This window comes from Chiroxiphia lanceolata, chromosome 22 (genome assembly GCF_009829145.1).
Source record: "Chiroxiphia lanceolata isolate bChiLan1 chromosome 22, bChiLan1.pri, whole genome shotgun sequence".
Taxonomy (NCBI): domain Eukaryota; kingdom Metazoa; phylum Chordata; class Aves; order Passeriformes; family Pipridae; genus Chiroxiphia; species Chiroxiphia lanceolata.
The window spans coordinates 4,959,934-4,984,077 of NC_045658.1; the positions used below are offsets into that span (position 1 = coordinate 4,959,934).

Below are 24,144 nucleotides of genomic sequence, written 5' to 3' on the forward strand. Positions count from 1 at the left end.
TGTTAACAATAAACCCCAAATTATTAATTTCTGAGGTTATCCTCCCTATGGGAGGAAGTATCTGGTAATTCCTGTAACTGAAGAAGAAGCAGCCTTCCCTGCCCCTATTCCTGCTGCTAAGCTCCAACAAGCCACAAAAAAATAAAAGTATATTTTATATTTAAATGTTCTTTTTTTAAAAAAAACCATCTTGTCCTCTTGTGGTGTGCAGGTGTAAGGATGCCTGGAAGGGCACGGGGAGGCAGTGCCATGAAGGCAGAGCTGCCCCTCTCTGTGCAAGTCACTTGGCCACCCTAAGCACTGACAGACACCTACTGACCTCACTGAATGGTGGCAGAGAAGAATAAATATCATGTATTTACTCCTGGCCTTCTATCTTCTTTTCAAAAAAAAAAAATCTGCATTAACAAATAATAACGTTCTCAAAAGGCACAGTTAATTTTTAGGAGTGACTCTGTCAGCTGTGCCCTAAGGATACTGAACAGCAAATGCCCTCTATTTCCAGTTTATTTTCCAAAGAAATATGTTTCCTAGCTGCCAGCCTTGCAAACTACCCGTGGTCTCAAGACAGAAGCTGTTTTTTTTTTTTCCCCAGCAGATCACAAATTGCCCAGTGCCCACCTCGAGCTAAACTGTCCCCCCACTGGCAGCACTCCCAGGGGCAGAGACATAATGAGCTGCATCTGGAAGATGCCCAGGTGATGCAGGGCTTGGCTTTGAGGCAGTAAAAGCCAAAGTCACTGTTTTGGGGTCTCCCAGAACAAAAGGGTGTTCACAGCAGCTGGGACTGGCCCTAGAAAAGGCTGATTTTATGTCCCTGTGGGTGACAGGTACTGCCAGGCTCAGACTCGTCCCTTGTTTTTGATAAGCAAATGTATCCCACACAAATCCAACAGCTAACAAAAATGGAAGTGTTTCCTGCATTATTAGTTGTGCCTTATTCCTTCCTGCCTGCACAGCCTCCCCAACCCAAGGAACTTTAATGTGAAGTTACCTTCTGTAGCACACTTACAGCCAGCTTGACTGAGCTGATAAAAGGCTTCCATTGAAGCTACAAAGCTCTGAAACACACTGTGCCATCCTTAAGACCTTCTTGGCAACAGGGTTGGTTTTGGTGAGTGCCCCAGAGCAAGATAAGGGGTGACAGGGGTGGGTGGTGGAGCAGAGAGGAGGAACCTTAGCCAAAAAAACTTGTACTTCCCTTGCTCAGCTCGCTTAGCAGGGGCTCAAACTGAACCCTGTGCTATTTAAAGCAGCAGATTTTTAATGAGGGCTTTTTATTATCTCTGCTGAGCAGTTTCACTGGCCTTGACGTGACCACAGTTTTATTGTTACCAAAAACATAACTGGTAGAAAAAGCTCGAGAGTCCCAAGTTGTGTCTCCGCCGCGTCACTGAGCGAGTCCTCGGTGGCACTTGGGGCTCCCACCCGCCGTGTTCCTGGCTCTTACCCCCTGCTCTGGGTGCTGGAGGCTCAGGGAATCCAGTCTGTAAGGGATCAGCGTGGAGGGGAGGCTGTGAGGGAGCTCAGTCATCATCTGAGAAGGCCAGGTCCTCCACGATGTCCTCCCCGCCCTGGGCGAGCTGTTCCAGGTCGGAGCGTGACATCCCTCGGGGGCAGCTCCTCTGCTTCCGTGGCCCTTGGGAATCCTGAGCACCTTCCCTGCCTTCCTCTGTGGGGAGAGAGAGACAGAGAGGTGTAAATCCTGCCTTACTGGGAGCCAGCATGAGGCGAGTCAAGGCAACTCATGACTAATTAATCCCAGACACTCATTAATTTATTGGCGCCCGGAGCGCGGCAGGAGAGCCCTGCAGGGTGCAGGTACAGCACTGGCTCTGAGGTATCTCAGCCCAAACTGGTTCACCTGAGGCAAAAACATACAGGAAGAACTGGGGGGCACAAGACAGGCAGAGCCTCCAAACCTTCATCCCTCTGGGCTCAGCTCAGTCTTCCTCACTGGAGATGTTGGCCTGGGCTTTGAGAGCTGGGCAGGAAGGAGCTGTCACAGGTACCAGCAAAACCTTCCAAATGCAAAAGTATTCCCCAAAGAGTGGGGGGGCACAGGTGAGAAATGGTTTCTAGGACCTGTTCGTGGGTTGGAAGGGACCTTAAAGCTCAGCCCATTCCTGCCATGGGCAGGGACATCTTCTACTAGACCAGGCTGATCCAAACTGGCCTTGGACACTTCCAGGGATGAGGTGGACACAGCTTCCCTGGGAAACCTGTGTCAGGGCCTCACCACCTTCATTGTAAAGAAGTTTTTCCTAATATCTAATCCAAGCCTGCCCTAGAGTCAGTGTGAAGCCATTCCCCCTTGTCCTGTCACTCCAGACCCCTGTAAATAGTCTCTGTCCATCTTTCCTGTAGGCTCCCTTCAGGTACTGGAAGGCCACAATTAGGTCACCCCAGAGCCTTCCCTTTTCCAGGCTGCTCCTCCAGCTTGTCTGAGTTCCCCAGAAGGCAAAGAGGGAAAACTCTCCTTCCTTCTCCTTTACAGCATTGTCAAAACACACACCAAATACCCATCTATTCCTGGTGCTGGGGTTTGGGTGTGCTTGCCAAGCCACAGCCATCTGCCACACTAAATCCATCAGATTTTCCTCTCTCTTGGACTCTTTTCCCCTCCCCAAACCAGCAGAGAAGCCACACACAGGCATTTCTGAGGCTGCTCCCCACAACCACACATCACACTCAGAGGCACAGCAAGGAGCAGAGCCTTGGCACTCTGACACAGAGGCCTCAGCAGTGGCACAAAACCCAGCAGAGGAGCCCCACAGCAGCCCCTGGCAGGGCCAGCTTCCCCCTGCTCCGTCAGCTGAGGGGCTTGGCAGGCACAGGCAGGGCTGTGATGGTCGTGGTTGGGGCTGAGCAGGGGATGGAAGGGGAAGATACGTCCTCCTCAGCTGCACAAAGCCTGGCTTGGTGTCCAGCACAGCCCTGGTGACAGAGCTGGCAGCTTTCTCATTTAAAGAAAGCCATTTAGAGCTGCTTTCTGCCTTCTCAGAGCACACTGACCCCAGCAGCCTCTTACTCAAACACCCACCACTCACCAGTTCCAGCTGGGCAGCAGTGACCAGGACTGAGCCCACAGGCTGGTCAGTGGTTCTGTGCCCACACACTGTCCAGTGCAGAAACCCCCATGGATGCAGGGCCTTGGACATGGTCTGCTGTCAGTCCTGCCCTGTGCAGCACCCCATGCCTCAGGCACAGCTCAGATGAAAGGGGACGTGCACCCTGCACACCCCACGTGTGTGTGACCTGCAGGGAGCCTCCAAGCAAGGTCTGTGATCTCCAAGCAAGGCTTCTGTACCCCTGTTGGGCTGGGCTGTACTTGGAGTCTGTTTGAGCCTCGCTGCAGGAGGCTCCTGAAAAGAGATGAAAGGGACTGGGGGCTTGTTAGAGCGAGGCCTGAAAAGATCTTAACCCCTCCTCTCCCTGGTGTAACTCAGAACTGCCAGGTCTCCCTGCCCAGGGTGTGTGTCTGTGTGTGAAGTCCCTCCTGGCACTTTCAGCTCACAAGAGCAAAGGAGCCTTCAGGTACCAGTGCTGTCAGGAATTCCCTTCCCCTCTGCCCAGCTGCTCCACTTACCATCTGACTCACTGTCCTCTCCCAGTTCTTCCTCGTCCTCCTCGATTTCATAACTTCCTTCTTCGTCATCATCATCCTCACCATACTCCTTGCTGCTCTCTTCTGAGCTGTCATCTGATGCCTGCTTGGCTTTGCCTTTACCTGCAAGTATTTTCACCATGTAAATGGAAAAGTGAGGAGCAGCACACATGCAGGGAGGACATTGAAAGGGCAAAGAGCTCAGGAGTGCCAGACACACACCAGAGGGAACGTTTCTCCACATTTCTCACACCTGTCTCCCCAAAAGCCACATCTCTCTTGCACCAGAGGCCTGGAGAAGGATGGATTTAATTTCAGAGGCACCTGCTAGAGGCCAGAAAGGCCAGGACAGAGTCAAAGAAATCAGCTCAGAACCCACAGCAGGGTTTTACTGCTAAAGCCCAGGATTTGCTGCTACCTGGTACTTATGGAGCACCACTGGCACAGCAGCCAAGTGTTCATCTTGGATCTGCCTGCCCTGCTCAGAGAGACAGGAAACCTGGACAGACAGAGGAGTACAGGGAGAAGAAATGAGCCTGCTGAAAGGAGAGGGAATAAATCCCACAGCTGAGACCAGAGAAGGGCTGGTTCTACTGAGAGATGGTGCCTGTGTCACACCCACCTCCACCTTCCATGGTTAGTGCAACGGAGCACAGGGGTAGACTCTGCTTCAGGGCATCCTTGTAAACCTCTCTTAACTTCGTTCCCTCTGTTAGTCACAACAAAAATGTCTAGGAACAGGCACTGCTGTTGAAAATTCCCTCTGCAGATGGCAAGCCAGGTCCAAGGGAGCCTGGCAGGAAGGGTTAAGAGCCCCTGGGTGCTTGAGCTGTGGGAAAACCATCCACTTCTGAGCCTCTGGACCCAGATTTCTACTCATGCTGGGTTTGCTGCAGTGGGGGAGTGCCTCTCCCCTCTCCCTCCTCGGGGCCCTGAATGCCACCAGGCTTTTAAATGACAACACAAGTTCTGTACAGAGGGAGCAGCAGAACCAGCTGCTTCTTGCCTCCTTCCAGCCCTGAGCTTACAAACTGCTCAAGAAGCTATTTATTCACAATTCAGACTCTGCCTGGAAGCTGCCTGTACATCCTTCTCACTCTGTGGTCCCTGGGCCACACCACGGAGCCTGTTTTTTGTCCCACCCTCCCTGCCCAGCAGCTGACCTATGCAACTCACTGAACTGGAGACAGAGCCATCAATAAGCTGGCTGCCAGCATTCCCAGCTCCCTGTCACCACCCTGTCTGCTCTGCTCTCACCCATCTGTCAGCTCTGCCAGCACAGTTCCCCCTGAGGGATGGGAAGCCACATCCCACGGCTGGAGCTCCCAGGCACTGCGAACCCTTGCTCCACAGGAGATGCACTGCAGTGCTGCCCACTGCACCCCATCACGGTGATGGGCACCTGAGCAGCTCAGCAAACAACCCAGGGCACGCTCTCATCCATCAAACACCAGCCAAAGCACCAAGAGATCTGGCAACCAGCTCAGCCCAGAGGATGCAGGAAATCAAGTGTGGGCAGGGATTGGGTCATTTCTACCTGCTGTGACACAGGATTTTACCCCAGCCTCCTGCTCAGCCCCTGCCTCCCCTCACATACAAGTCCCAAATTCCACACCTCCTGAGGCACAAGTGCATCAGTGAGACCCCAGAAGACAGTAGGGAACCACTTCTGCCCCCCTATTCCTCAGCTGCCAACAGGCCACAGCAGGAAATTTTCCCACTGAGAAAGGGCCACGATTCCTCTGGTAGGAAATGAAAAGGCCTGCCCCCTCCCTCCACACCCCTGGCCCCCACCAGTCTGGCATTAAATTGCTGTAATATGATTAGGCGAGGGATAAATGAAGAAACCTGTTCAAGTTCATTAAGGCTCAGCAACACCTAATGTGGACAGATCACTCATTACTGCCAGGCCCGGGGAGACGCTCCCTCCTCGCCTTTAATTGCCTCATGACGAGGCAGCCCAGCACCTCTCCAGAAGCCATTAATGATTTCCAGCCTTGCCTCTTCTCCCAGAGATCCAGCTGGTAAATGAGAGGAATGCAGGTACCTCCCCACCCCCACACAGACTGATCAATCCATGCTCTTTCCTCCCCAGCTCCCCGTTCTTTCCTGCTCAGGGGGATCCCAAAATGTGCAAACTGGTTTCTCTCCCCTCTTCAGCCCTTGCAGAGACCCCAGCCAGGGAGTCTCTCCATCCTGCCAAACCCATTCCAGAGGGCAGCTCGTCCTGATGTGATGGAAGTGTCTGCATCCACCACCTTCCCTGCTCCCTTGGGGAGGATGCCAAGGGTGTGTGATCCTGCTGAAATGAGCAGGGAGCTTTCAGCTCCACCAGCACAAAGTAAGGGGAACCTCCCCTAGATCTACAACACTAAAAAACAATTGCAAATTCATCCCTTTCCCTGCTGCACACACCAAATACACTGCTGCCATTTCTTCTGGGAGTGGCAGCACCACAGCCAGGTGGAGGCCAAAAAAGGAACCACCAGAAACAGCCAAGAGCCAGCATCATCATCTCCTTAGGAGGACCACAGTGGATCCTGATCCAGTGGGCAAGAGGCTTAAAGATCCCCACAACACACCAGTGCCACAGTTACTTCCACAGCACCAACGTGTGTCCTGGGTCAGGTCTCTCTCTGTCTCTTTTCAAGGTCAGCATCACTGGACATTCTCAACTGCACTCCTTGTTTTCCAGTTAAACCTTTTTCCCTCTCCCAAAAGGTCCATCCAGGGTAGTCTTATCTCCATGCCTAGATTTCTGCCATGAGCTGCTCAACATGCCTCTCTTGGAAGCAGTTTGAGGCTGATTTAAGATGAACCAAAGTCCTACCGTTGCCCCAGACTCTCCTTTTGACTCTTTGGAGGAGAGGAGATTGCTATGCCTTCGATCTCACAGGTAAAGAAGAAGCAAAGACACAGGCCACAGCAGCTGCAGGGCCTCCCAAATTCCCTTGAATCTGGCCACCCAGGAAAACAATGCCCACAAAACACAGGGAAGTGCAGCACTGGCTTCTCTGAGTGCAGAGCTGGGAACATCTCACACCCCACACAGAGCAAGAACAAGAGCTCATTGTGTGCATCTCCCAAGACACAGATGCTTTTCCACCCTCCCTGTTCCCTGTTCCCTGCCCACTGTGGAGTCACACCACTGCCAGAGGGGACTTCACCCTGTGCCACCACAGCTCCTCTGCCCCCACCCAGAGCCTGGGGATCCATGTGGGGCTGAGCACAGTTGCTCCTTGAGATGGAATATGCCTTCAGGGCTGCTCCCTTCCTCCAGAAAACACCCTCCTAAGAACAAAGGCTAAGGAGAGATGGCTGGCCCAGGAATGTTGGAAGGCCAGGCCCATCACTGGCACTGCAGTGTTGGTGCAAACTCAGACTACACAGCACAGCTGTGGGAACTAAACAGAGCAGGGAGAGCCCTTGGATATCACATGGATCTCAGACCTCACTCTGTCACAGTGGATGGCAGACCCTCAGAGCTGCCAGAGCCTCGTGCACAGATGTCACAGCACAGGCCCAGGGTAAAGCCACACCTAACTTGTGGATTGCAAACCCTTCCCCCTTTTATGCTCCCCTCCCATTCTTTGCCAGATCACCTACAAAAATTCCTCTGACTTCAGCCTCAAGCCATCAAACTTTTCCAACCTGTTCTTCCTCCTGTGCCACAGATGCCTGTGAGGGAGAGGATGCTCACTGGTTCTGTGGCAAGTCTCAAGGTTTATCCTCACACCTTACCCTGGGCACAAGTCACCCTGTTGTATGAATGACAATGCATTTAGAAAACCTGGGATATCCCAAACGTTCCAAATGACAAAAAGAACATCCAAGTTTATCCTCAGACTCTGTGGTGAACTTCTCAGGCAGGTTCCACAATTTACTGTGGCCCTCTCGTGGCCACAGCCAGAGGGAGACATCACCCACGTTCTCCAGGTTTTCTTGGCTCGTCAAGAATACTTGGAATGTCAGTCACCATAAAATAAACAGATCAGAAGTTCATGGAAGGAGAAGATCAAAGATCCTCCTGCTGGTAGCCAGCCCCTACGATGCTCAGAACCTGTCCAGCCAAACATCTCTTGGTTTTTGGGCCCTCAGGTTGAGGTCAGTGTGTGTGACAAAAGAAAGGTGCCAAGGGGATGAGAGAGGTCATGCACAGAAAAGGACTAATGCAGGACTAAGGCTTTAAAATGAGCTGGACTGACAAAGGAGAGAAAGATAAAAGCCTCTCAAACACCATCATCCTGTGCTCTCCCTCCCTACCAGTGTATCTTTTGAACCCACCATGGCCATACTGACCCACATCATATGGAATTCTGGACAAGGAGAAGGCAAGCCCAGCCCCAGCCCTGTACCTTTTACAGAGAATCCACTCTTCTCCTCATCAGAGTCACTGTCCATCTCGAAGAGGTCCTTGAATTCCTTCTTATCTTCCTCCTTTCTTTCATCGTGCTTCTTGCGCTTGATTTCTGGGAAGTTCAAGTCTTCAAGCTGGAAAAAAACCCCAAACCAACAGTAAGAACAACCTTAATTTGTACTTTTAAACATAAAATGCAGTGTTTAAACACAGGACTTGGCTTTGCCCAGCCTGCCAAGACCGGCTGGGTCTGTCTGCTGCCAACTGGGAGAGCCACAGATCTGTGAGCTGGTCACAAAGGTGACTGATACACACAAAGCACTGCTGCTCTATTGATCTTTACCTAATAAACTACTTCTGCTAATGGACCATCTACTGCTGGTACCTTAGCAGGGATAAAAATGCAAGATATCCACGAGGAGCTGGCTGTAGGATCTCTGGACTGAAAGCCACACAAGCCCAGTGAAGCTCAGGCAGCACAATCAAGACAGACTGTGCTGGTCCTCTCTGCAGCAGGAGTTCCACCAACACCAAAAGCTGTGACAGCTACACCAAGGCTGTCTTTCTGGGGGCAGATTTCAGCAGGGTTAGATGGCAGGGATGTTGTTAAAGGTCTGCCTGCACCCCCATCACTCGCCCTGGTGGAGGATCAATGGGCCAAGAGCCCCCTGCTGCAGCCAGCCAATATCAATGCCATTAAGCACTTGCCATTGACACCACCTCACTGCTCTTTACACCTCTCCGGAGGGGGATTAGGGGGAGGATTTACTCGCAAGGGCTCAGGCCAGCAGGGCAAAGATAATCAGAATGCAAATTAAATCCCAAGTGCTCTGGGAACATCAGCTGCCCGTTGCCCTGCCTGGCTGCACACCCCCTGGGAAGCACTCAGGCATTAGCACACATTAGCTTGCTTGGAAACATTCACCCCTCGAGTAATAACTCATTTGCTCCCCCCTACCCCCAACCCCTCAGACCACCCCTCAACACGCTCCTCTTCGACCACTTCAGCCCTCCTGAGAGCTTCTCCCGATGGGGACAGCAGGGAAGCACAGCCTGTGTGGAAGGGCAGCTCTCAGCAGAGAGAGAGAGAGAGGGAGAGAGAGAGAGAGGGAGGACTGGGATGGGGAGGGGAGACAAGGGAGATGGAGATGTGCATTTGCTCCCGCAGCCAATTCCAGCAATTTCTCCCAGCCTGTTTCACGGTTATGGTCCCCAGCTGGGCAATATTGATCCTGGGAGCTGAGCACTTACAAGCAATAACCTGCAGCACCGGGATGGAAAGTCAGGAGCTGGTCAGAGAAGGGGAGAGGGGAACAAATCACCGACCACCATTTGCAGGGGCCTAATTTTAAATCATCTTCCCACCTGCTCTTTTTTTCCCCCCACTGTGAGAGGCCTCTGCTCCCACTGGCCCTGCTGGGCTGTCTGTGCTGGGAGGGTGTGTGAAGGGAGCAGCACAGGGCTGGCTTTCCAAAACTGCAGTCATTCCATGCCAGAGAGGAGACTTGGGAAGCAAAATGCAGCAAGGGCATTGATCCAAAGGCACTGCCAACCAGCTGCCCTCAGCTGACCCAGTGACAGACTGCCACCATCCTCTATAGAATCACAGAATGGTCTGGGCTGGAAGAGACCTAAAAGATCTCATTCCACACCCTGCCATGGGCAGGGACACCTTCCACTATCCCAGGTTGCTCCAAGCTGGCCTTGAACACTTCCAGGGATGGGGAGTCCTCAAGCCCAGCAAGCCCCACCACGAGGCAGGGGGGTGAAAACATCTTCCATAGACCCCATTATTTCTGGTGGACACAACAGCCTCATGTGCTGACAGTGTGTTCAGCAGGGAGCAGAGGCTGTTAGTCCTGTATTAGTCTTTGTATTTTCACACTGCCTAGGAAAAGTCCCCGTTTCCAGAGGCACCCTACAGTTTTGGGTGACCATCAGTACTGGCTGAACTCAACCTGAGCATATTACAAAGGACCTGGTGTTGAATCCTGCTGAGTTGTGCTACCTCCAACTTTGAGACACCACAGGACTGCACCTCAGAATAAAGGCACCCAAACCCCTGCTTGCCATGGAGTGATCACAAAGCAAAGGAATGAGACTTGTACTGAGCCACAGCTCACAGATACGGGCCGTGTTCATCACACACAAGCAGTAATTAGGTAATTTGGGGGCCAGTCTTTTAATCCCCAGCTAGAGGGTTACTATCTACTGAGTCTCACGAAGCCGATTAGTCCACATCCCATTAAAAACCATTGGGAAAAGCAAATGGAATGGGCAGACAGGGTCAGCGTTGTTATATAAGGCAGGGCTGCAGCTCAGAGCAGCTGAGAGACAGCCTGATCTTTTTTTTTTTTTCTTTCCTGTTATTATTTTTTTCCCCCCAATGGCTGCTAATGGGACATGGATTTTCCCAGCCCTAATGGGCCTCATGGTGTTCACTCTCCTGCTGGGGCTCACAATGCTGCATCATTAAACTACCAGTCCCCACCGAGGCACACAACAGCCCCATTCACCAAGCAGAGATGCCAGGCAGCCACGGGCCTTTCCAAGACTCTGACTCCAAATTCTGCCTCTCTCTGCAGTCTATCTGCTCAGCCCACTTTCTGCAACAGAAAACAAGCCCCTGTCACTGCCTTTCACACTTTCCCTGGTTTCTTGAGCCTTGCTATATGAAAGCAGTGTCCTTCTCCACCTCAGCTGGTCCTGGACACCCCAAGGAGCTCCAGCTCCCCTCCTCCAGTTAATAGAATACAGGGGCTTGTCTGCACTGAGGGCTGATCTCTCCCCTTGTGAAAGCTGCTTCAGTACCAGGAAGGTGTCTAATCACACCAGCAGGGCCAGTTTTGGGCAGATTAACCCCACTCACAGCCATCACTTCTCGCTGTTTCTTAGCCCTCCCTCCCAGTTTCCTCTCTGCAAAGGCCACATTCTTTGCCCAGCACACAGTGTGCTTTTTGTTCCCTCTGCATGGCTGCCCCGGGGATTTTCAGCCTCCTGCCCTTCTCTGAGCCTGCTCTACAGTACTGAGCATTTGTAGGATCTCCCAGGTCTCCTACCACACCCTGGGACTCGTCTGGGAGCCAATCATCCTCATGTCCCATCGATTATTTTAATTGTTCCCCAGCATACACTGGAGACACCAATTATATCTGTTTCCTGCTGCCTGGCCAGGAGCCTGGCTCAGCCACTTTCATTGCATTAGCATCGAGACAGCTTTCCTTTGGACTCCTAATGGAGCTCCCACCCCCTCCTCCTGCATCCTGGAGTGGCCAAGGAGCCTTCCCTTGGGCAGGAGATGTGGGAAATGGTTGTCTGGGCACTTCTGTCCAGACAGCAAGGCCCACCTCACAACCAGCCACCCCTACCATGGGTGCTTACCACCCTGCTGCTGCCAGGACGTGGCTCTTGTCTTCCCATGGCACAGATGATGCCCAGTAAATCAGGGATTTAGCACTTACCCTTTCTTTGCCACTGATTTCCAGTTGTATCTCCTTCTCCCTCAGCTTCTTCCACTGAGTGTAATACTTGGTCAGAGGTGTCCCCTCCTCTTTGACCTGCTTCTCCCATTGTTCCTGGGGAGAGAAGGGGGTACAAATTTAAAGGTTTTCAAAGCACTTTTCCATTTTGGCAGACACAGGGAGTCAAGAGCACGAGGTTAAGACCCTTTCCCAAACCACACTTTCCCAGCTTATGGGTAGAAGTTGGCAACCACAACTAAGAATGCAAGGAGGGCTAAGTGTGACTTCAGCCACAGTCATTTAAGCAACCACTGAGCCAGAAGTGGTTGTGACTGACAGCTCTCCTTAGGGAAAGCAAGGCCTGAGCACTGCAGGGAAACCAGAGGAAGCCAAAAGCTGAAAGGGACAGGTTGGACAATGAAACAGCTTAATAATGTGATGCCAAAGCACAGGACACCAGTGGCACTGAAGGACAGCACGAAGTCCTCACGAAGGAGCATCCATGGTGGTTTATATGATGCATTAGCTTATGGAAGATCAGACTGTTTCAGCATGAAATGTGGGTTCCCAGATTCCTATTTCTGCCTTCCAGGCGAGGTCTGATTCTCAGAGTTGCTGAGAACTCACAAGAGGTTCTCCTAAAATGAGTCAATGCCCCCTGGGATCCACTGTTACTCTCCTGGCCTTGAACATTCACTTCTGCTCTGGCTGCAGTGAGAAGATGCCAACAAAGAAGTCAAGGCAGATGATGCAGCTGCTGTACTGGGAAAGGAATTACTTCAACTGAAACTTGAGGGGAGGAATAAAAAAGGGACAGACCAGAGGATCTATCAGGACAAAATCTCTATTCCCTGCTCCTTCAATGAAGGCACCTGATCACCTGCTCAGTCCTTGCTTTTAATTCAGGAAAACATCACACGAGCACTTACAAGCTCTAAGTACCAAAAATGTCTGATTGCCTGTTCCCCCTGTTCCACAGCCAAGTGTTTATTTTTGAAACAAACATTCCCCTGCAGGGTCTTGGACTCATCCCAGCCTGGAGAGAGCAGAGCATGAAGAAGTGCAGAGCCTGTTTTCCGCTGCCCAAGCGGGGAGAATAAGGAGGTGCAGACACCCTAAATGGTGGGAAGCCAATTAAATGGTTAAAAATTCTTTTATGCTTCAATCATCTGGCATGTCAGTGCTGAAAGGGGGTGCTGCTATGTCATATTAGAAACATTCTTCTTAACCTGCCAACATCCCTTTACTAAAAAACCCCACAGAACTGTTACCTGGATCACCACAGAGCCCAGAGGCTTTGTGTTACCCCACAGTAAAAAAAGTCAACCTAATCTAAGCAGAAAGACATGACATATAGTAAGCAGGAATTGAAACAGGCAGAGGAGGAAGGGAATGAGCAACAGGAATAAAGCTTAGCATAGATACACCCAAAGGTCAGCACAGATCCAAAAGGAGTATCCTGAATCCAGGGCTGGGAAAACTGCAGAGCTCTGTATGGGCAGCTGTGTGTACACAATGCTCCTGACTGGGGGTGAGAATGAAAAGCCAGACCATCCTCACAGCAGAAAACATGGCAGCAGCTTAAATATTCTTCAGCAGATCTCAAAGCAACTGCTCCTGGGGAGCTGAGCCCCAAAAGGAGGGAGCTGTGGGGTGGAGGCTGCAGGCTGTGAGCCAAGGCATGGGGAGAAGGTTGGCTGAAGAGCAGGACTGTGCATGGACAGCAGCACAGAGCCCCCAGCTCACGCCAGGAACCAAGCACTCAGTCTGTGGTGTGAAGGGAAATGCATCAGCCTACACCAGGTCCTGATTTGGCCCATCCCTGGGAGGGAAGTGGAGGTGACCTGTGGTCTCTGCTGCTGGTACTCTGAGCTTGGCAATCAAACATTGCCCAGCTCCAACAGCACATTTATGCACCTACAGCAGGCACCATCCACACTGCCAAACACACCCTTTCTGGGAATCTCAGTCCCAGGCTCCCAACCCCCCTGGACTGTTTGCAGCACATCTCCAGGTCTGCAGGGCTGGAGCCCATGCCTCCTCCCCAGCAGCACAGCCAATGTGCTGACACCAGTGCCAACACCACCCTGCAGACCCAGCACGGCCTCCCTGCCCACCCAACCCACCCCTCTGGCCAGAGCAGCAATTCCTGAGCAGCACAAAGGCACCCAGCTTATAGATCAGGCTCGGCTCGTGCTGCCAGCTGTAATCAGGTGATTTGTTGAGGCTGCTTGGTATGGACAGCTTCTGAGAAAGGCTCTTCTTACAGAGAGGGAAGTGTTTGTTCTGCCTGATACAGCTCTTTTGGTTTGCAAGTGTGCTGGAACCCAGAGATAAAGAAGACCATTAAAACAATCGCATTTGTCTAGTCAGAACACCTCACTGGGAATTTTGAGAGAGGGGATGCCATCCCACCCACTTTAACCTTTTGGAATTCTCCTCCTATTGCAGCTTTTGCATCACTCTGCTGTCAGGGAACACCCCGCATGGACTAAGCCCTGCACAGCAACAAAAATATCACCCTCCAGAAAAGCTTTCAATCTGAAATGTGAGATGGGGATGAACAAAGAAGATCTGGAAATGCCATGGAAAGGAGGCAAAGCTTTCCACCAGCTCACTCCCTCACCTCCCCTTTCATGAAGCGTGACAGCCTGAGGGGCTGCACTGCTCTCAAAACGAGGGGTCCCCAGCTCAGCACAGGGGTCTGATGGGGAGCCCAGCACACACTGCAGGTCCTTCTCCTTCCCTGCATCTTCCCCTGCCAATCCAGGGCCCACACCAGTGTAGAGGAACCAAAAATCACAGCAGCACATTAAGCATCTGGATCCAACTTCAGCTGCAGGCTCCACTTTTCTTGGCTCTCCCTCATAAAGACCTTAATTATTATAGTAACCTATTAGCACTGTGCTCTCAAAAAAAAAAAAAAAACCACTGGCTCTTCATTCTTAACAATGACAATAAAAAAGTAAAGTTCTCAAAATAATAAGGAGGAAATCAGGCTGAACACATCTGGTGTGCATGTCCCTCCATACCACAGTTCCTGGGATGTGAGGAGGGATCCTTCCACAGTCCCTCCATGTGAAGTTAAACATTGCAACCCCACAGCATTAAGTTCAATCCCCAGGCCATTTCTTCTTAGAAACAGTCCCTCAGGTAAAATCCCCCTTTCCAAAGCACACCCACCACTCTGTAATTCCCCATGACAGCCACATTTTGGCACATTGCCGAACGAATTAGCTTAGAATTTGGGCTTCCACAGTGGAACAAGGACAAATGCATGGGAAAACCAGAGAGCATTTGCTTTCAATTGCTCCTGCTGGCAAGGGGGACATGCACATACCTCCCCTTCCCTCAGCCCTCCTTCCCTTCCCTTCTCTGGCAGTGTTTGCTCAGGAGAGGTGCCAATGCCCCACACAGCTTGGAAACAACCCAGACTTCGAGGGACACTCCAAATCCTTTTGGGAAGCCCAGCCTCCATAGGAGCTTTGGCCCTTCTTGGGAATCTACACCATCTGCTTGCAAAGGTGTAAGGGGAAAACACAGGCCCAGCCTGGATTCTGGGCACAAAAGATAAGCCACTGTGGCTTTTCCACCCCACAGAAGTGCTGAGTGGGCTGTTTCCTCTGCTCACAGGAGCACTGATATCTCAGCAAATGAAGGGAAGGCTCCCTCCTCCCACAGGACACCACCACAGTGGTGCAGAAATGCACTTTGCACAGGCAATCCTGGCGTCCTCCATGAGCAGCACTTCACTCTATCCCCTGAAATGGCAGAACAGCAGTCCCCAAACCTGCCTGGCAAACTGGTGTCCTTCCCTTAACCAGCCTCCTTTACTCAAGGCAGGTGCCTGTTGATGCCACTCCAGAGCCAGCCCCTCCTGTTTCACACTGATGTCACCCAGACATCCCTGGGAAAGCAGGTGCACCAACCAGGAGACACCCAGGCAGCAAGATGTTAAAATAATCATTTGGTTCTTACACAAGGCACTGCAGCCAGAGCTGCTGGGAAAAGCAGACAGTGGCAGAGTTGTTGGAAACCCTGTTTTTGTTTAGCTAAAGACCTTCCCCAGCTCATCCATTTCATGGAGAGCCCGGGAGGTTGAAATCTCTGCCTCTGCAGTGGGTGGGTGGTCACAGCACTGCCCACAAAAATACAAACCAACAAACCCCAGACTGCCTCACTCCAGACAGGACACAAACCAGCCCAACCCAGACTGGCATTTACAGAACCAAAGACTGCTTAGTCACGTCAAACCCAGTCCCACCAAACCCCTTAATCCCAGAATAGCACTGCTGTGTCCTGGCACTGATATGCCAGGATTTCAGTGGCTGATTTTCCTGCAGCCTCTGCCCCTCAGTGTCTGCAGACACATTAGTCTGCACTGCACTGCTGCTCCGTGCTCAGCTCCATGCCAACGGGTGGAGCTTCCAACGATGCAGAACTCCAGACTTTCCAATAAACCATGTGGCCACAGAGACTGCTCTGACCCGTCAATCACCTTGCAGACAGAGATATTTTCACCTCCCTCCTGCCAGGCAAGGAAGAGCCAGTCTCCCTACTTCCTCTCACAGAGAGGACACACACAGCTCACCCGTTATTGGGCTTGCAAAGGTGGCAGAATGCCCCCATCACTTTGAGCACCTTCCTCATCAGGGATGGGATGCTGAAAGAAAACTTCCCAGCAAAGGCAATGCCCCAGCAAAGCAAGGCATTTCCATGCATGTGTGTGCTTTACAAACAACAGAAGGATACAATTTATGGGCTGTGTTTTCCATGAGGCTTTTGGCTGCTCAGCCTTGCCGGGGCTCGGTTGTTTGTGAACATCTGCCCCACCGTTTCCAGGATCTCCTCCTCCTCCTCCCCCCCGCTGCCACAAGCTCAGCCCAGCATCCAGAGCCTGGCTGCCTTTCCAGGAAGGCCACATGGAAGCAGCAGGACTCACCACAGCCTCCCTGCTGGCCACGCCGAAGGCGGCTCTCTGGCGCTTGCTGGAGATGTAGGCAGAGTTTTCCTGCAGCTTCTCCAGGAGCTGCCGGATGGGCTTGCAGTAGTTGGCAACCTTGCACTCCTTCAGGAAGGATTTCAGCTGGGAGGAGGAAAAGGAGAGGAAGAATGAAAGCAATATGAGAGTTTTCATAAACAGCACAAAGAAAAAGCACTTCCCACCCGCAGTGACAGCACCGGGGCATCTTTTCCCTTTAATTCATCCCACATTCCAGGGTATCGCCCAGATCAGGCCTGGGGGGTCCTGCCTCCCTGGGCTGGGAGGGTGCAAAGAGCTGCAGTGATGGGCCAGATGTTTCTATGTTACCCACAGCAGGGGCCTTGCTCAAAACCAGCTGTTTTGCACCCTTTAACACTACTTTGTTCTGAAAAAGATGGATCAGTGGAGTTCAAGCAGCCAGGAGGAAAAAGTCTGTGCTCTTGGGGCTTCAACTTCCAGCTGCTGTTGCAGTTACAATAGCTCTGTCTCCTGCTCTGTCAAATAATGAGGAGGACTGTGGACCAGATGCATGAACACCAGGAATAACAGTGGATACTAAATGGCCAGAGGCCCAGGGAAGCCAGGATTGGAATGGGGAAAGCTGTCTGTGGGGAACATCAGTCGATATTGGGATGGGAATATCAAATACAGTGGGCTGTGGGTGAGGCTGATGGCTGGGATTGAAGGCAGAGTTTGAAAAGAGATTTAAAATTGGGGTGGGGTGTGTGTATGGGCTGGGAGTAAAGGCCTTTAGCATCCTTTGGTGCTGCTCCAGGTGGGTCAGGACAGAGTCAGCAAGGTGAGATTGGCTCCATGTCTGAGTGCACCAACCCGGCTCCAACTGGCACCACTGACTTTCTGAGGGTTCAAACCCACACCCCCACCACATAAAAATCTACAAAATAACTCTCCAACACCACTGCACTGCTCTGACACCTCCAAGATAAAAGCTGAGGCAGCAGTGGATGCTCCTGATGACAGAATGAAAGATGGGGGTGTCCACATTGACTCATGCCTTGAATTCCAGTTTACTACTCTGTCTGCTAACAGTTTTCACCAACTCCAAGACAAGCCTCTGGAGTGCTGTCCAAATTCTGCAGGTCAAGCTCTTTGCTAGACCCATATATAAATACACACACACACACACAACACAGACACTTGATTTAGAGAAAGAGATCCAATAAGGCAAAAGAAAATGGTTAACCACAATGGAACCTTCATCTCAGCTGGGGCCTGCAGATGCTATCATGATAGAGATAAAGGGTTTCCAGTCAGCAAATACATTACTGCCTCCCCTACCCATGGCTTCAAATGTTCTGCCTCAAAAGACAGAACTGGGAGAAGGATGAAGATGTCTCCCTCCTGTGAAGCCTTGGCTTGATGTTACATGCCAAGTGGGGAGGTTTTAAATGTTAATCAAGAGGTGACAGTCACACCCAGCCCCTCTCTGCCAGGGCACTGCTCTCCTGATGGGTATGTTGCTGCAGGACCTGCTGTCTGTGACACACATGGAGGATCTCCCCCATTAACCAGCAGCAGGGACTTCCCTCGTCCCTTTATCCCCAGCACACACCCACCTGCCATCACACAACCATCTCAGAAAAATGGGATTTAAAACAGAGACCTTCCCTGCTTTCCACAAAGCACACAGCCCATCAAACCAGTACAAAGAAACCATCAGCAAAACTATTCTCCTGCTGACGAAGCCTGTCCTACCCTCACTCCCCCCCTTCCTAAAATATTTATTTTTTATAGGTGCTGCATATTTATCTCCACTGAGAGATGCATTTGTCATTCGATTTATCTCACTTGATCCCCACAGCTGCAGCCCCAGATCCATTTCATCCGCTGCCACATACATTATCATTTTTCTTCCCTTGCAGAAGTGTCACCAGAAATCCTGTGAAATCTCAGGCTCTATCAGTGCAGTTTGGTGCTGTGTGTTTGCTCTCACAGCCCCTGTGCTTCATTTCTGCTTCCCCCCCCCCTCCCCTCTCCCAGCCTTGCAATCCCTCACAGTCCCACCACTATCTGCCACAGATATTAATGAAACGTAATGAGATCTCAGTCCCGTGTTAAGAGGCAGGGAACACAACCAGGGAGGTAAAAGAAGATAAAGGACAGAGAGAGAAAAAGGGTCTGTGTATGCCTTTTCCCGCTCTGCCAAATATAAGTCATATCTTTCCAGAATAAAAGCAATCAGGACATAAATGTGTGTGGATATATGTCATCAAGATCTCCCACCCCAGCTAAGCAGCTCTGTGATTAGTGGGATTGATTCTGTCTAACTGCCAACCAAAGGTTTACACCAGCAGAGACCACAGCAAAACCCCAGCTCCTCTTACTGTAAGTGATGCAGGAAACTAGAAATGATCTGAAGCGGCTGGGCACGTCCTGCAGGGAACCCAAATCATGCCCAAACCCCTGCTCACAAAAAGAAGGAGGAGTATTGAACTGGGGACAGAGTGAGCAGCAGCAGGAGTGGCTGCTGGCAAGGCAGCCCAGCACCTCCTGCCCTTCTGTCTCACTGCAAGCCAAGCCTGGATCGTGCCATCTCCTGCCTCCACCACCACTGCCTACCCCTCAGCAGTGCCAGTTTTTCCCCCCTCTAACCTCCCACCTCTGCTCTGTGATGCCTGTCAGGGCTCTAGAGGAGGGAGGAGGCTCTTCCAAGCATCCAGAGGCTCTGCACTGAGCTCCTCACCAGCCCATGGAGGCAGTGACCACCATGGGGTCGCCCCTGGGGCAGCTTTGAACCATCTCCCGTCCCCCCTGGGCTCTCCTTTCCTTTGATCTGCCGGGGGTGCTTCCTGCCTTCCAGGCAAGGAGGAGGTTGGAAAGTTGAGTCTGAAGGCAGTTCAGCCCAGCTTCTCCCAGAGCCGCTGACCAGAGGAGAAGGAGGAGGAGGAGGAGGAGGAGGAGGAGAAGGAGGAGGAGGAGGAAGGCAGCCCTGGCCAGCTGGAACGCAGCCCCTGCGCGATGGTGCTGAGAGAAGCGTGAGCTCACCAGGGAGGGAGTGTCAGGACAGATGGATTTTTACAGTTAACTGGAACTGCTCCAGGAGAAAAGCCTCTCCTCTCCCCCCCCCACGCCTTCCCGAAGGCTCCGAGATTTTGGGAAGCTAAACCTCAAGCACCCCAGCCCGGCAGACGCCACGAGGCTGCGGTTAGTGGCAGCCAAAGAGGAACCCGATAGCATCAATCCTCTGCAGGAACCCAGGCTGGTCCCAGGGTGTGTTTGGAAGCCACGAGGTGCTCGGTGCCAGAGGGCCGTCAGCCGCTTCTCACTCCAGCCAGAACATCGGCTCCGACAGCTCCGATGCTCCCAATAGCTGCTGGCTGGGAGGAGAGGGCCTTGTTTGCTGCCAAAAAAGTGAGGAGCATGCACAGCCAGCGAGCACAGGAGCTGCTCTGATGCACAGAGAGGGCCTGTCAGCTCACATTAGCCAAGGCAGCCCCTGCCAGCCAGCGCTGGGCTGTGCCAGGCTGGTGGCCCCGGCCAAGAGCCGTGTGCCTGACAGATGCCAGGCTGCTGCACACGCGGAGATCTGCCTCCCAAGCAGCCCGAGGGGCACAACCACTGCTCCCATGTCAACCAGAGGTGTGACAGCAACAAGGTGTGCAGGCACACAGGGGCTCGTGGCAGGCACCAAACAAGCTGGGGTTCGTGTCCCTGTGGAGGGCAGGACAGCAGCCCTCTGCCAGAGCTGTGTGGCACCTGCCACTCCTGAGTGAGAATAGAGAGGGTTGGAGGAAGGGAGGGAACATGTTCCAAAATATTTACACTGAAAAGTGCTGTTTGCAGCTTCCTCATGAGGGGCAGCACTGGATCCCTGCTCTGTGTGGCCAGTGACAGGACCTGAGGGAATGGCTGGAGTTGTGTCAGGGCAGGGTTAGGTCGGATTCCAGGGAAAGGTTCTTCCCCCAGAGGGCACTGAACAGGCTCCCCAGGGCAGTGGGCACGGCCCCAAGGCTGCCAGAGCAGCCAGAGAGTTTGGACAATGCTCTGAGGGACAGGGTGGGATTGCTGATCCTCATGGGTCCCTTCCAAATCACAGTATTCTCTGATTCAGTAATAATCTTACTATTCAAAGCAGAGAGGTCATGGCTCATTTGAAACTAGAGTCACTCAGCCAGCAAGGTATCAGGGAAGGATAATGCACAGTAGGGATGCACTGCACTACTGGGCTGTTTTACTGTGGACAGTAAGGTACAAAACCAGGGAAGTGGCCAGGAAGAGCACCCTGCACCATGGAATGCCAGGGGAGAGGCAAAGGAGACTGCTGTGCAGCACTGCTGTGAGGGGCAGCAAGGAGGAGGGATGGAGACAAGAATTGCACTGTGTTGTGTGGAGGGACTCCGGGAGAAAGTGCCCCGGTGGCTGGAGAGAGGAGGGAACATTGCCATCTTGTGGAGAGCACCTCGGGGAGGCTGAAGGCAAGGAAAAGCACGGGCTCAGAGCACAGGTACTGCTCTGAGACCACACAGCAATTCAGACAACTCTGAATACCAAGAACTCACCTGAGTTCCCCATCCCAAACCCCATCCCCACAGCAGTCATGCAGCCTCTGCTCCACTTTGGTTCCCCAGAAGTGGCAAACTCCACAGCCACTTTCACCTACCTTCAGCCTCCTACTTAGATGCGATGCCTCTATTCCTCCCTGAGAACTCCCCAAAACACAAATAAAAATTAAGATTAAAAGGTGAACGGCTCTCCCCTCATTTTGAGGGCCATCTTGAGTTCACTGTCAGCTTCAATGACTTTATCCCTGCCCTGTACACACTCATGGCATGACCAAGAGGTGTTTCACACCTTACCTGAATGACAGTGGGCAGAACCAGCTCTGGGAAGCCAATGCTGTGGGCTTGGCTGTGGAGATACTCAAGCATCAGGTCATAGAGCTGGTCAATGAGTCCATCCTGAGCAGGAGAAACAGAAATAAAGATATTGCATAGGAACCAAACCCTACAGTGATTGGGAAAGGAGTCTCCAGCCTTATGGGACAGGGCACAGAGGTCACTGTGTGCTGCTCTGTGGGTCCCAGAGAAGCTGCTGAGGCCCCACTTACTCTGAAGGCCTTTTCCTGCAGGTTGGCATTGGAAAGCTTCAAGATCACGGCGAAGTTTATGGGCTTGGAACTCATTCGCCCTGGCTTCTTGTTGAAATCCACTTGTTGGAAGACCTAGAGGAGAAAAAAATGACTGTAAAGACGATCACACCACAAAACAAACACCAAAGGACTCAAATGAGATCGTGCAGTTGGTGGCAGAGCTGAGGAGACAATCCAGAAACCCTGATTCCTGCTTGCCTGCTCTGATCACCAACCCACAGCTTTCCTAAATATCCAAGAGATATTTAGGGGACAGTCAGGGAGCAGACACCAACCACACTTGGAGCTTCAGAGACCCAAGTGAGAAAGATGTCACAGAAGTGTGAGGTAAAAGGAGACAAACACAAGCAACAGCGCAAGAAACTGGAGGTTTGTTCCTCAGCCTCATGTTTCTAAAAGTCAGAAAGATCAGACCTCAGTGCCTGGGTGGATTTTGGAGCTGTCCCTTAAGGTAAGAAGATTTTTCAACAGCAAGACCAAACACTGCTTACACCAAACCCATTACCCTTCCACTATTCACTGAAAAGATTGTCCCAGGAAGCAAAGACCAGTAAGCCCTTTTCACAAACACCCCTTGCACCAATTATGGCTGAACAGCCTTTCAATACATGCATATTATTCTCCATGGACAAATTCCATTTTACAGCAAGAGACTTGGAGAAAAAAGAGCCTCCTCCCCGAGTCTGAGAGGAGACCCTGCACCCTTCCCATCAAAATGATGACACAAGCTCTAGGGCCCAGCTGGATGCCCAGCAGACTCATATATAATGTCCAAAGGCAGACCTGCACCTTTGCTTTTGTGTTTTTCCAGAGCTTGTCTAATGATAATGGCTGGGGAGAGGAGGATTTATGGAACAGAAGGTCATGGTAAAAAGCAGAAAAGAGAGAAGTTCACATATATGTGCGTGACTGTTTCTCCAGGGTGGCATCTCAAATTTGGTTTTAACTCAACGCCATTATTGCCTTAAAACTTCAATAAATTGTAATCAAGAGCAACAACTACAAAATTCTTTTTGGGGGAGTTTCCCAACTTCACTGGGGGAATGGTAGCACGAGTCAGGGAGGGCCAGGATCTGCCTTGGTCCCTGGGCAGACAGCAGGGTACCCTGTCCCAATATCCTGTGTGTTGTGCAGTTCTTCCTCTGAAGGTGGGATACAGGGACAAGTAAAAGGGTTATAAAACAAGCAACAATACAAATATGCCTGTTAGGGACAGAGGGGAAAGATGGTAAGAACGTAAAAAAACCCAGATTCCCAGAGATCCCCATCAGGGGATCACGAGTTGCAATCAAGGGAGGTGTTCACTGGCAATAGGAACTAATAAAAAGAAAAATAAAAAACGAGCCAACAACTGGTAACATTTGCATATCTGATGACAACCACTGAGGGAAGGAGGAGCACATCCTGTCCACCCACACTTCTGAGCACACCTCAAGAGCAGCTGACAGCTCCTCTCCCTGTGCCCAACGCTTTTAAATTGCACTCCTGAGCAGGAAATAATTTCCATTCCCTCTATGCAGCAGCAACACATCCATCATCAGACCCCAAGCAGCCCAGCAAGGTGGGGATGCGGCACACACTGATTGCTCCAGGGTGAGGTGAGAAGGAAAGGGAGGGTGTTCAGGTCACACCGGTGCCCCCGGGCCAGAAAAGCATGGAGACGACTATTGATTTTTTTACATTTTATTTGTCAATCCAGGTTATTTGGAAGGGAGGGACAAGCTTGGTGGCTTGTGAAAACAAAGAGCCCTTGCCTAGGGAATCGATGCTATAAACCTCGTTATGCACCGTTATTTCTTTGGCCAAAACAGGAGTATTGATCCCCGAGGTCAGACACATTAAAGCGAGAGGAGTCGGGCTCGGTGGGATCCCAACATGCCTCCAGGCAAGCAGGGAAATGCAACCAGAGGCTTTGGAAGTCACCCAGGAGGAGCTGGGGAGCCAGGTCAGGACATGTAGGGAAGGGGAAAACAAAAATGTGGTTCCCATCTTAAAAGACTGTGCAGAACGGATCAGCTACCAGGGAGACTGAGGGAGAGCATGACTGATGTCTAGGAATCCTGTGGCAGGGTGGGAAGGTGATAATGAGGGACTAAGAGGGCCACAGAACGTCACAAGCCAGCAGTTTGGCTGAAGTGATAACCACTAGCAGACAGAGGGAAGGACAGGGCAGCACAGGCAGGAAGGAGGAGGATTTTTGGCACTCCCGGGCTCACAGATGACTTCCACGTGGGCAGTGGGAAAGGAGCTGGGATGCACAGTTTACACTGCCAGAGTGCAAACCAGAGAACCAGCTCTGCACCACAGCACTGCCACTCTGTCACCCCATCCCTTTTCCTTCTCTCAGGCTCTAGGAAAAGCCTCCTGGCATCTGCTCTGATCACCCCAAAGCTGGATGCCCCGGACCAGCTCAAAGCAGGGACATTGCTGGGCCTGCAGCTTTCCCTCAGGTCTGTCAGTCACTTCTGTCTCCCACTTCACTGAGGGAAGGGCTCAGTCTCGTTAAGCTGCTCAGGCAAAGTCCAATTTTATTGTCAGGTTCAGCCAAGCTGCCCAACTTTCTGCAGAAGCTGGTCACAAACATTAAAAGGTTGGAAGTCACCCTGCAAGTCACCTCAAACAGGT

At 51.7% G+C, this 24,144-nt stretch overlaps 1 protein-coding gene across 2 annotated transcripts in view; it reads right to left on the reverse strand.

Annotated features, from left to right (window-relative positions):
• The window catches only part of NOC2L (NOC2 like nucleolar associated transcriptional repressor), a 42,928-nt gene that overhangs the window by 1,543 nt on the left and 17,241 nt on the right, over positions 1 to 24,144 (reverse strand). The window contains exons 13-19 of one of the 2 annotated variants that reach the window (XR_004360641.1): positions 21,478 to 21,591; positions 21,227 to 21,328; positions 16,368 to 16,511; positions 11,426 to 11,539; positions 7,963 to 8,098; positions 3,590 to 3,730; positions 1,451 to 1,672 (exon numbers count right to left, since the gene is read on the reverse strand). Coding sequence is in view for 1 of the 2 variants with exons in the window: in XM_032708866.1 (XP_032564757.1) it covers positions 1,527 to 1,672; positions 3,590 to 3,730; positions 7,963 to 8,098; positions 11,426 to 11,539; positions 16,368 to 16,511; positions 21,227 to 21,328; positions 21,478 to 21,591 (897 nt within the window). In the remaining variant the exon portion in view is untranslated. Of the gene's footprint in view, positions 1 to 180; positions 1,673 to 3,589; positions 3,731 to 7,962; positions 8,099 to 11,425; positions 11,540 to 16,367; positions 16,512 to 21,226; positions 21,329 to 21,477; positions 21,592 to 24,144 lie in introns of those variants that run through there. The other variant, XM_032708866.1, reaches the window with a different exon arrangement.